The sequence below is a fragment of the Equus przewalskii genome, chromosome 14, assembly GCF_037783145.1.
Source record: "Equus przewalskii isolate Varuska chromosome 14, EquPr2, whole genome shotgun sequence".
Lineage (NCBI taxonomy): Eukaryota > Metazoa > Chordata > Mammalia > Perissodactyla > Equidae > Equus > Equus przewalskii.
The window spans coordinates 64,943,832-64,957,223 of record NC_091844.1 but is presented as its reverse complement, the minus strand read 5'-3'; the positions used below and the strand labels follow the sequence as shown (position 1 = coordinate 64,957,223).

Here is a 13,392-nt window from a genome sequence, read left to right as displayed (position 1 = left end):
AAAAGACAACCTAACAATTGGGAGAAGATATTTGCAAACCATATATTTGATAAGGGGTTAATATCCAAAATATATAAAGAACTCATACAACTCAACAAAAGATAAGTAACAACCCACTTAAAAAATGGGCAAAAGATCTGAACAGATATTTCTTCAAAGGGATATATAGATTGCCAACACGCACATGAAAAGAGGTTCAACATCACTAATCGTCAAGGAAATTCAAATCAAGACTACAATAAGATATCACCTCAGGCCTGTCAGAATTATTAACAAGACAGGAAGTGAGCAATTTTGGAGAGGATGTGGAGAAAAGAGAATTCTCATACACTGTTGGTGGAAGTGCCAACTGGTGCAGCCACTATGGAAAAGAGTATGGAGAGTCCTCAAAAAATTAAGAATAGAACTACCATATGATCTAGCTATTCCACCTCTGGGTATTTATGCAAAGAACATGAAAACACAAATGAGTAATGATATATGCCCCCCTATGTTCATTGCAGCGTTATTCACAATAGCCAAGAGTTGGATGCAACCTAGGTGCCCTTCAAGGGATGAAAGGATAAAGATGTGGTATATGTACACAATGGAATACTACTCGGCCATAAAAAAGGATGAAATCTGGCCAACTGTGACAACATGGATGGACCTTGAGGGTATTATGCTAACCGAAATAAGTCAGAGGTAGAAAGTCAAATAGCATATTACCTCACTCATAAATAGGAGATAAAAACAGTAACAAACAAACACAGACAGAATGAGATTGGATAGGTGGTTACAAGAGGAGAACAGGGGGACGGAGGAGGGTCAAAGGGGTAATTAGGCACATGTGTGTGATGATGGATTATAATTAGTCTTTGGGTGGTGAACATGATATAATCTAAACAGAAATCAAAATATAACGATGTACACCTAAAATTTATAAAATGTTATAAACCAATGTTACCATAATAAAAAAATTTTTAAAAAGGAAAATTACAAGGCCTAATTCACCTTCTCATATCTCCTGAGGTTGGGCAAGTTTGGTAATTTCCCCTTTTCCTGGCTAAGAAACGAAGCTGTAGAGGTGAAGTAATACCACCCTCACCCTGCTCTGACCTCCCACGACTGGTCTAAGATGCTCCTCCCGAGGAAAACAATCACCTTGTTCAGTGAGGGGCCCTCATTTATAGATTCACATAAGGTGCCCAAGGAAGGTGTGATCTGAACATCACGTCTCCTCAAATGGTCTGGGGAGGATTAAGACTTGGGCTAGCCTTGGCACCTTCTGTGACTGTAATCTCCCAAAGACCCCCTGCCTCAGTTTCCCCAGCACTGGGAACAATGGCCTTTCCTTCCCATAGTTCTCTGTTCCCACTGTGCTCTATTCCACTTTGCCTAAGAGCATCCTGATTCTTTGCACAAGATCTCCCAGATTACTGCCCCCCTCTTCCCAGAAGCATCTCTAATTTCACTCCATTCCCAGGTGGCCTGGGAGAACGCCTTGGTCAGACATTCATATGTCTCAGTTCTCTTCTTCAGGCCTGGTTGGCCTCCTCTATAGTGATTGTGGAGACCTAGATGTCCACATTTGTATTATCTATGGGTGGGAGGAAAAATGTGCAATGGAATTACCATGTGAGGGAGCAGGGAGTGGGTGTGCTTTTTGTCAAGGGGCACAGAGGATCTGGAATCTTGAATCTAGAAAGGCTGAGGGGTTCCTAAACACACTAGGGTCAAGGTGAGGAAGTTCCCCTGCCTCTTCTCCCTCCAGTTCTGGCACAGCTGGACTGCCCTGGCCACCAAATCCAGCTGACCTCTTGGTTCTTTCAGGGCTATGCGATGTTACATCCACCCCCACCACAGGAGGGAGCTTCACCACTGGGCATCTCCCCTTTCTACCTCACAGCCAACTGGGGAGATGGAGAAGGGCCCAGCCACAATGCCTCCTCTGCCCAGGCAGTGACGCTCAACCCAGCAACACAAAGCAAGTCTGCAGCCTTGGCATGAGCCTCCTCTCCGCTGGTTACCTGCACAGGATGCAACCTTGTCCTGGTGCTTCCTATTCCTTCCACAGTCGTCACGGCAACGTGGTGCAAGGAACAGATGGGGGCCAGGCAGGCATTGGCAGGAAAGTGGCTGGAACCCCAGATTAAGGTCATTCCATTGTCCACTCAGGTCACAAGACTGAATCTGAGGACAGGGCCCGGGAGACTTGGTGACGCTTTGTGTCATTTCTCTTCACTCGACATTTTGTTCTTGTATCTTCTATAAGGTGTCCTCACCTCTCCACCCAAGACTCTGGGCTAGGGACAAAGGAAGCTCTCCCTCAGGTGAGGCCAGAGCCCCCCCAGAGTCCTGTGGCATCAGGCATCCGTGCACCCTAGGCCTCCAAACTGGAGCAAGGGAGCTAGGGTCACTTTCAGCCGCCTCTTACTCATCCTGACACTGGAGGCTGTGTCAAGAGGAAGTTTCTGGCAGGTTCCATGTGCAATACATGCTCTGCTCTCTGCAGGGCCCTTCCTTAGCCTCTTCAATTTCAGAACTTCTGGTCACTTTTGCTTCTCTGCTTTCACCCACCTCTATTTCTCCAGTTCCTCCCTGGGAAGAAGGGAGGGAAAATCCCCAGGGAGCATGAGACACAAACTGCTTAGAGAGAGTTAGCTTGCCTCCCTTCCTTTATCCATCACTCATTCACTTATACAATCAATATGAGGTCTTGGGTGCCAACCATGTGCCAGGTACCCTGCTGAGGGCTGAGAAATAAAGGTGAAAAAGATGAAATCTTTGTTCTTTAATAGCTTGCAATCAACCCAGGAAAATAGAAGCCAGAGTGAAGATGCAATTTAAATATCTTGTGGAAAGCACATCAAGAGGGCTGTGCACAGGGCACTCTATGGGACTAGCACAGACAAAGGGCACCTAACCCATCTTGGGAGATCAAGGAAGACTTCCTGGAGGAGGTGATATTTCGCCCAGTCCTAAAGAGCTAGTAAGAGTTAACCACATAGACAAGTCCTGGAAGAAAGGACATTCAAGACTTGGGAAACAGCTTATACCAAGACCAAGAAATGAGTGAGCATGGAGCATTAGTAGTTCAAAATTGTCTCTGTGTGACTGGAGTGCTGAGCTCATGACGAGAAAGCAAACTGGAGAGGAAAGGTGGGGCATGTTGGGAAGGCCTTCCCGTGCTAAGCAAAGAGATTGGAGTTTATTCTGGGGGCAATGAACCCCTATTGAAGGAGTTCATGGAATGTGAAACGAGTCTGGAGTTTAGAAAGGTCACATGTGCACACACACACACATGTACTCACTCACTCACAAGCTGAGCCCTGCATCACAGTCCTCACACGGGCAACCAGCCAGCAGGCAAAGGATACACGATCTTGTTCTGGAGACGATCATACTTGGAAAACATCACAGTGCAAGCCCCGCAGCCCCCTTCGCCACAGCCAAGCTTGGTCCCGCTCAGCCCCACTGGGTGTTCATGGGTTAAGGAACATGAGCTCAGAGAAGAGAGTCTTAGCTGGGCTGCTGGGAAGTGCCTGGGCAGAGCTGCCAATGTAGAGCCGTCCACTGCCACACACAACCTCAGGGCCCTCACCCCAGGGAGGCAGCACACGCACAGGGCCTCCCCATTCGGAGAGCCTGAACTTACACAGGAAGGCAGGGAATGGGCCATCTCCACTGTTCAGAAGGGGAAAGTCATCAGGGTCCTATCAGACAGCACCCAAGTATCCTCCCCTGGGAATTCAGTTCTAGGACTTGAACTTGACTGGGACTTGAGACCTGAAGACTTTTCTTGGTGTCAGGATCTTCCCTCTGTGGTCTTCTAGGCCGCCAACACTGTGGTCGCACCAAACTGGTAAATGAGGCACCTCAAACACTGAGCATGCGGGGCAGCCCTCACGTCACCTGAGCTGGTTATGCAATGAAGCCACTTGGGCCACACTGAGACAGTGATCTGTTCAGGGACTTGCTGGGTCCTGCATTTTCACCCTACACCTTTCGGGCTGACAGGACCCAAAATTATGGGTGGACCAGGAGCTTTTGAAAATGTAGTCCATAAGACTTGTGAATGGAAATTAAAATGAACATAGTTTTGGTATCAGGGACAAAACCCAAGCCATCTCTTCTATATACTTGAGGAAATCATCTGATACTTTGTGTTTGTAAAAGTGCCTAAGTAGTAAGCTATTCTAGAGGCTATGGCAACCACTTTCCCTGAGACGTGCGGACTCTGTTGCTTCTTTTCCCTCAGACCCGCAGGTCTCCAAGCCATCCAGTTACCTACCGAGGACAAGGGAGCTGAGATCATTATCATCTGACCACTTCCATCATTTTCAAAATAAAATTAGCTAACAATGATATTGCATTTTATACTTGAAAACCACTTATAATTGTGGACCCATTTGACCTTCACACTAATTTAGTTAGCAGGTGGGGCAGGGACTACTATTTCCTTACAGATTGAAAAAAATAAACAAGAAACTGAAACTCAAGAGGTAACATGAGTCCTGCAAAGTAACACAGTCACTCGTGTTACCTCAGGTGTTAGGACCCACACACAGTCATCTGACTCCAGAGTGGGGGCTCCTCCTTCACCGTGCTGCTGCCTCTTTCAGAACACATCTGGGGCGGGCTTGCTGTGTCTTCAGTTATTCTCGTCACCAGTCAGGCTATATGCACTTATCAGCAGTCAGACAAGTCTAGGGGCACGTGAAGACCAATGACTGCAGCCCAAAGTCTAGCAAAGTCTTCTTCTAGCCTGAGGATCTTCCTGGAAGCCAAGGCAGAAGTCAGGGCTGCACTCTCCTCTCTTGCCCGGAACTCCCAGGAGTGACTCTCAGCACAGGCAGCAACAAGCCACAAGGACTCACATTTATGGGCCGATTTTCAGTTTGAGATTTCATTTGAGAGGTGACCTTTAAGCCAGCCAATTGCTCTGATAAGGGACATCTGAGGCTTTGGGGCCTTCAAAACATGTTGGAAAACTAAAATTGATGTCAGCAATCTCTGAGAATGAGCCTTTTTTTCCCCAGACTTCTCAAGTAGATGGGCTGGAAATGCAGTTCCAATGCTGTCCCCTGATCCTACAGAGTGATTTCACCTCTAGAAAAAGCCACCAGATTCCTCCAGACCTGCTCCCTCCAGGTCGAAACTCCAGGACTTAGTACAGCAGTGCCAGCCACCATCTGATAAGAGGTGAGTGACTAGGAGGTAAGGCCATGATTTCTGGCTCGCTTCCTTTGTTGTCCTAAGATATGTGCTTGGAATAAGCTACCAGACATCCCTGCCTCTAGGAGCATAAGTGGTTTGTTGACAGAGGTCAGGATGAGCATCGCCTGACAACAGACCACTGGAGAGTTTCCAGTATGTGTGGGGGGTTAAGATTGTGGCTCTAGGCTTTAGTCCAGGCTCCGCCAGCATTTTCCCAGAAGACACGATGGAGAGGCAGGTCCTTTAACCCATGCAGGCCTCAATTCCTCTTCTTTCTGTCAAAAGGTCTTGCTAAGGGAAGCAGTGAAATAACCTATACAATCACCTTGAATTCAGCCTGTGTATAGTAAATGCTCATTAAATGTTCGCTCCTATTATATTTTCCCTGTTGTTTTGTTCTGGGATCACTGAAAGAACAAAAGGTATAGGGATCTTATAGAAGCTCTCCCCACCCTGAGAGAAGAGCAGCATCCCAGGTCGCCCTCAGGAAGTCCTTGCCCCAGGCCTCCTGGTGCCACTATTTCCACAATGGATGGCACCTCTCCACAGTTCCCCACCTCAGGCATCCCCTTCCTATCACACACCCCTTCCCCTCAGTTTCCCTCCTCCTTGGAAGAGCTAGAAACATTCCCCAGGAAGCCCATTTCTGTATTAGCAAAGATATTACCAAAGATCTGCTAAGGAAGTTGCCGCCCCTCCTGAGAGGGACCAACTATGAATTTCACCAGGGCTACTGAGGGCCTTTCCGAGCTGCTCATTTTAAGGCCCAGGACCAAACCTCGGCATTAGTAGAGTCTTAGCTGGAAGAGATCTTAAAGGACATCAAGAACAATCCTCTCATTCAATGGCTGAGAATTTAGACTCAGAGAGCTCAAATGACTTCCCAGGGTCACACAGCTGCTAAGTGACAGAGCTACAACTCGAACACAGGAGTCCAGAGCCCTAATCCAGTGCTCTTCCTCCACCCTCCACGGCCTCCCCACCAGTCACTAGAAAATGAGGGAAGGCCCAGAGAGTGAGTCCCACTGCCTCCCTCTCCCTCATCCCCACTCCAAGTCCGGATACACTTTCTTCTCAGGTAGGCCAAAAGGGTTGTTTCTGGATCTGCATTTTTCTCCACCACCTACAAAAACAAAAGAGAAATATATAATGGATCTACTTAGCCATTGCTTTACTCAAGAACGTGTAGAGCTAATGAGGATGTGCTAAATATATCATGAAAATTAAGCTGTTTTTCTTGATAATTCCATAAGAATGAACATTTTAACTGCAAGCCAAACTATGTACATGCTGTCATCCTTCTGTCTAAAATTCTAACGTTAGTGCTCAGCTCAGGACCCACCACAGAGCACTTAGGTGTTGCACCCACCATGCTGAGCTGACCAAGGCAAAGCCCACTTCCAATCAAATGTGTCCTCTCATTTCCAGCTGTTGGATCACACCTGTGAATGCCAGGGGCAGCTGAGAGCAACAGCACACAGACCTCTGGCTTTGTCTCTTGGAGCGTATACTCTCAGACAGAAGAGAGCCAGTCTGCAGGAGCTCAGAGCAGAGGACTGTCTGCACTGGGCTATCACAGCCATCAACATTAACAAGTCAGAAATGGAGGAGAAATCTCAAACCAAGGGTCCGCAAATGGAATGGTCAATCAGATGGAGCAGAAGGTTGTCTACAAAGGGAAGTGTGAGTTCCTGATGCAACTCACCAAAGGAAATCTATGAAAACCTGTTTCACTACTCCTTATGCATTATCAAGGGTGAAAGGGCATAGGTGATTGGGATGATTAAGGGGAGAGAATGTGTGATAAGAGTTTCTTCAGAGAGAACTGTACTATGAGTCTCACGTCTTCCTAAGGTCAGGAGGAGGAGGAATCTGCCTCACACCTCAGACTTTGTTGGGGGGCTTCCATAATGCTACATGTGAAGCTAACATGCGGCCTTTGTGGTACAGGGATGTGGTGTTCTGGCATATCTAAGCAGCTGGAGAGATTCTTACCAGACAAGCGGAAGATGGGGTGAGCTCCGAGTTTGGGAGAGCAAAAGATGTGAAGTGTTGGCCGTGGACACCATAAGGCCATGCATGACAGAGAGAGCTGGCTTGGAGGGGTTTAAATCATTCTCAAAAAGGCTGACTACAGGAGGTACTGGGACCTCCCACAGAGCCTGTGTGGAGTGGCTGTCCCAAAGCTGGAGGCTGAGGGAGAGCAGCCAGCCTGAGAAAAGTGCATCACCAAGTCGTGAGATGTGTAATTGGACGTTCCCAGTGGTGGGAAGCCAACTTACAACAGCACCAATTAAATGAGACCTTTCTTGGCACCCTCACCTCTCTCTCCTGAATTGCGACTGTGTTTGGCAGCTTAGAAATGACCATAGGATTTTTATTGACTAACGGTAATACAGGTTCATGAAACTGCCAGAATTTCCCCCTTGAATAAACTTTAAAGGAAAGGGGAAGATAAAATGAATTGGCTTTTATGATTACATCCCACAAGTCCAGCTTGTTCAAAGTCCTGGTTATAAAATTCACACAGGGAGCCGATTCTTTTCTCTTGGAGAAGAAATCACAAATGCACAAAATGAAGATCCTTATCACCTTTGTCATAGAGGCAGCTAGAGCTCTTAGCTCACCACCTCTCTGCAAGTTATCCCTTCCTCGTGTTCTATACCTCTGCTTCATCACGTTGGTTCTCTCCTCAGCACCCGGTGACCTCCCACAAATTCAAGGTATCATCCAAGCTCCTCAGGCATCTTTCAAGCCCCTTTTCAATATGTCCCAAGCCTTTATATTCAGACTTTCCCCCTCCTACTTCCCTGCTAACCTCGTCTTCTTGCGCCAGTGAAAATATAATTTGTACCTTCTGACTCTTATGCCTCTGAGCATTCCATCCCCCTTCTACCTGCATCTTGACTTATCAGAAGACCCCAAACACTTCCCTACTTAAGACTTTCCATATCACCCCAGCCATGAGTGGTCCACCCTTCCTTGAATTCCTGCAGAGAATTGCTGTTCCATACTCATGGCATGGCTGCAGGGTTTGCCCCAGCAAACTCAACAGAAGCTTCTCTCAACAAGATGTCAATGGGTATTCCAAAGGAAAAACACTTTATGGGGAAGTGAGTTTAGGAAATGCTGAGTTAAGCAGATTGTGCTGGTAAAACTTGAGCCTACAAACAAATAATGGCCAAAATGGGTTATAATCTATTAAATAAAATTAAAATTCATGAGGGGGCTGGCCCCGTGGCCTAGTGGTTAAGTTTACCATGCTCTGCTCTGGTGGCCCAGTGTCTGTTCCCTGGGCACAGACCTATACCACTCGGTGGCCATGCTGTGGTGGTGAATCAAATGTAACATAGAGGAAACTTGGCAACAGATGTTAGCTCAGGGTGAATCTTATGCAGCAAAAAAACTTAAAACTCACAAGTCCAAATTGATAATTAATAAATAAACAAATGGGGGAGAAGGAAAATTCCTTTCTGACTGAAGAATGCCAACTGCTAAATATGGTTGGACATCTTGTAATCAGCACAATAATTGATCCAGTCAAGATTCATCAACGGATCACTAGTGGGTGAAAGTTTGATAATCATGATACCTACATAGTCTCAAAGTATCTTCTCACAGATTATATATTAATTATAAAGAGAAAAAGAGTAATCTTAGAGTGGAGAAACCTGCTGGACACCATCTTAACCAAGTGATCAAAGTTCACATCACAAATATGGGGAAAACTGCCATCACGTGCCTCCTGCTGAAATACAGCAAGAAAGACGTATCACTTCTCTGGTATTCCTGCCCAAAATTCAGACCCTGGATCTAATTTTAAGAAGGCATGGCACAAACTCAAAATGAGGGGCATTCTGAAAAATAACTGGCCTGTTCTCTTCATGAACATCAATGACGCAAAAGACAAGGAAAGCTAAGGAACTGTTCCAAATTAAGGAGACTAAAGAGACATGCCAACTAACTGCAAGGCACGATCCTGGGCTCGGGGGAAGAGCGATACAAGACATTACTGGAAAACTTGGAATGATGTTGCATAAGGTCTATAGATCAAGTAATAGTATTATATCAATCCTGAACTTCCTGATTTTTATAAATAGATGGTGGTTCTGTAAGAACATCCTTATTCCTAGTTTAAGGGCTGAAGCAGAATGTCTGAAATTTACCCTCAAATAGTTCAGAAAAAAGATTTTATACTTTATATATTTATTTCTCAGGTTTTTAAAGTTAGTAGTTTAAATTTACAAAGAAATTTCTCTAGCAGAGGAATCTCAGGGCTTTTTAGATTCATGTACTCCTTCTGTCCATATTAACTGGGCATCCTCCACGTGCCAGGGCTGCACTGAATGGTTTAAGAATATCTAAGAAGAATATCTCATGGGCATAGTTTTCTATGAAATACATTTTGTGACATATTACTTTGCCCCATCATAATCCACCTCTCCAATTAGTTCATGGGTTCCCTAATGGCAGATGCCTGGTCCTAGAGATCATATTCCTCCAGTGCACACATACCCCATAGGCTTAGGCCTAGGAAGAGCTGGTAAATGTGAGAGCAGGAGGGAGGGAAAGCCACTCTGAGCCTCTCTGTAGCTGACACCTGCTTGTGGTGGGGTCACTCCTGAGCACCTTCAGCTGCACTCTACCTGCAGCATCTTCCAGACTCCTCCAGGCGCCACAGTCTCCACTAACCAGGAGGGACTGCTCAGAAAAGCAAGCACCTGCCCTTCAAAAGGGCTGTTGTTACAAAATGCCAAAATGCTGGGCAGCTCTTTCCCTTCGATTCTGACTCTAGATCAGAAGATGTGGAAATGGTATTGACCAAAGGCCGTCACCACCACAGAAGGCCCGCAAGGTATTCAATTGTTGTCATCTTACACCCTCTCCACGACCCCAGCTGGTGAAGATAGAGTCCTGGACGGTGGTTTGAAACAGGAAGAGGGGAAGGCTGACATTTAAGAGTGAGCCACCAAGGTCCAACAGCTTCCTTAGTAACTTCTTTGCACAATATCCGGTAACAAAAGATCTAGAATATCTTGAGAATAGAAAGGGGAACAAACACAGCTGCCCTTCTTTGACTTGAGCATTCCTTTACTTTGTCTTATTTTCATAGCACTGCTTTATGTCCTCACTCCTTGCATTGCCTCTCCACTTTTCCAGCAGTTTCTCAAGAAGCCATATGTTTATAAATTACAAACATGGACATTCATCACAGAAACTGGCAGTAGTGGAAGCCTCCAGAGATAGTAGGGTTTGATGTGATGATAACATCAAAATTTTAAATTGCTTCCTTAAAGTGAAAATAAAATACATGGAAAAGAAATTGTCACCAAGCTAGATTTACCTGGAAATGCTCCTTTCCAGATCCAGTGCATCAGAGCACACCATCCCTAAAGAAGGTCAGAAACTTTTCCTGTCGCACATGAATTGATGGCTTAATAAATAATGAAGCCTTAGAGTGAGATGTGGCCTTGGAAGTCATTGAATCCAGCTGCTCACCTGATGTAAAACTTACTTTGAAAAATCCACAGAGGATGCCTTTGTGTAAGGAATACCTCTAGAAAGCCAATTCAACAACTATTTCATAAATCTCTACAATATAATTGTTGAATGCAGCAAAATTGTTGGGAAAGTTGGATGCAAAAGTTTTACAACCACCAATGTGGAAGCAATGCCCCACCTCTTGGTTTGCCACCAGATGTCAATCCTGAAAAGAAATCAGCAGAGACAACTCTGAACCCAAAAGAGCATGGCTGACCCCATCCCCAGGTGCCTCTAGGTGGCGCCACTCAAACTGATCTAACAGTCTTGGGAGCACTGATGCTGCAATGGCTCGTGGCATTTTCTTGCTAGTCACCCAAACGCATACCTGACAATTTCAGCACTAGATCCTATGAAGCACATTTCAGTTCTTGAAAATTGCCTGAAAAGTCGCCCATTTTCTCAACTCAAAAGTGCCAATAGAGTAAAACAAATAAAATTGACCTTCTTGAGGTGCACATTGGGCACATTCATCAGTCATCCTGCCCACATGGCCATTTCCCAGCTGCAACTATGGCTACTTTTTTACTCTCCCTTTCATTTTCAACTGAGGAGCTGAAGGAGGTAGGACACCTCCAACACCTCTACATGGTGCAGAGAGAGCAAGAGGAGCATGGAGACAACATACCAGGATTGCAGCCTCTCTTCTGGCACCTGCATTAAAATTTGCAAAGACTGTCACCCTTGCAGTGCTGCAAGGACTGGTACCCATGTCATAAGTCCCCCCTCCCCCATTCCACCCCCACCTTCCCTAGCTCCCTGTGCACCAATGAAGTTCATCCAAGCGGGCAATTTTTATTGAAGTAAGAGATTTGCAATATTTATATGTAGAACTAAGTGAGAGGGTGTGGAGAAGCATGCTTTTCACAGACGCACAAAAAAAATCCTGGCTTGCCACAAGATGTCAGTATATGTTCTCACACAAGTTAGCTATTATATTTACATACATGAAATATCAGAATCAAAGGCTGTGTACATCTTCTATCCTGATATGAGCAAGAAAACACATTCCTGTTCCTTCTCTCAGTAAAGAGACCAACAAAAGCCCTAGGACACATATGATTAAACACAGAAATAGAAGCATGGTGAGTGACCTCCAGTCTCACCTGGAACCCTGTCCCCCTTTCTCAGCTTTGTGCCAGCGTCTCTGCTACTGCAGAGAGTTGGCAGGGTTGGGGGAGCTCACAGACACCTTGCTTCTGGCTTCCCTCCCTCTCACTCCTTTGCCCCTTCAGTATCTTGACTGTGTTCCAGCCCTGAGAAAGCGCTCTTTCCCCAATGTTACCCCAAATTCAGCAACATCTTTTGTGAGAGAGAAACAGAGAAGGAAAACAAGAACGTGAAAGAGAGAGACTGAGAACAGGACTCTTCCAGAGGACACATATCCTTTCCCAGGGAGCAGGGAATCCAGGCCAAAGGCCAGCTCCTGCTTACCTTTTTGCCATTGACAAAGAAAACCAACTCGTCTGCTGTCATTGTCACCGTTTGGGGTCCTGAACTCTAGGTGCCTCACTGCCAAGAGGCACAGGCAGTTACTACTGCTCTGCCGCTTGAAAAGCTCAAGCAAAATGAAACTAAGTCAGTCGATAGGGGGAAGTAGCTTATTTTTTCAGGGAACGGAATGTTCCTGGCAAAAGTCCCTGGTTTACATAATCAAGGAAAAGGCAAACAATCCTACACAACGAATCACATCCACATCACTTGTCTCAAAGAGCACAGAGGGAGGCTCACACAGATATCAGCAAGCAGGGGTGATGTGGTGCCAGGTGACTGTGGGTCTTAGGTCCTGCCCTCGTGGAACCTGCTTCATCCTCCCATTTGCTGAAGACAGAGAAGGGGGAAGGGCTGTTGTCACAGTCACGGCAATAGGGCTGATTTGCACTCTCTGTGTCTATACTGGTCATTTTACCATCCAGGTTTACAGCAGCCCAGACTGAACACTTACATGCAGGACTCACTCTCCCGCAGCCTGGAGGAATATGGGGGTCACAAGATGCAGACCCCAGTGATCCACATGCAAAACCTGGCATTTGACCTCAGCATGTCACTTATCACCTTCAAACTCAATTGTTTTCATCCTGTAGATGGGCATACAAATGACAGCAAGAGCAGACAGCTGAGGGACAAATGATATATTTTGGAAGAGCTTTGTAATTTTGCAAAAAAACAAAATAGTTATTACTATTGTAAATGTATTCTCAAGAACACAACAAAAATAATTATGATAACAAACCATTTTTGAGGTTTTTCTTTCATTGGTTTCTCTCAGGAAAATGTCCTTGATAAGTTCTCAGAGCAACTCATACAGATATTTTAAAATCCCAAATAAATTAAAATGCACATACCACGTAGGCATAGGCCAAGTTAACACAGAGCTGAAAACCTTCCCCCATCCAGTATCCACTAACTCCTGGTGTCTACACACATGCATATTGCCCTCCCGGGCAGCACCCATGGGCTCTCTATAGTACAGCATGCAGCTGCCCCTCCCAGCCCCCACACACACAGGCCACTTCCCCTACCCGCCTGGCAGGCTAAGTCAGGGGAAGAAAGAAGTGTTAGGCAGCTGTGCTTGGTACAGCAACAGCTTAGTGAAACTGAAGATTGCCAGGAGAGCCATGTTGTCAACACAAGGCCCCTCTCCCACCGCAG

General features: G+C 45.9%; 1 protein-coding gene across 49 annotated transcripts in view; it reads right to left on the bottom strand.

Moving 5' to 3' along the window:
- Positions 1–12,512, bottom strand: part of LOC103547521 (xanthine dehydrogenase/oxidase) — a 73,089-nt gene extending 60,577 nt beyond the window's left edge. For 23 of the 49 annotated variants that reach the window (XR_011526637.1, XR_011526619.1, XR_011526618.1 and 20 more), the window contains exons 1-4: positions 12,175–12,329; positions 6,265–6,322; positions 3,360–3,456; positions 2,010–2,118 (exon numbers count right to left, since the gene is read on the bottom strand). Coding sequence is in view for 13 of the 49 variants with exons in the window: in XM_070574218.1 (XP_070430319.1) it covers positions 2,010–2,118; positions 3,360–3,456; positions 6,265–6,322; positions 12,175–12,216 (306 nt within the window). In the remaining 36 variants the exon portion in view is untranslated. Of the gene's footprint in view, positions 1–2,009; positions 2,581–3,293; positions 4,665–6,264; positions 6,323–12,174 lie in introns of those variants that run through there. The other 26 variants (XR_543976.2, XR_011526642.1, XM_070574233.1 and 23 more) reach the window with 17 other exon arrangements.
- Between the last annotated feature and the right edge of the window lie 880 nt (positions 12,513–13,392).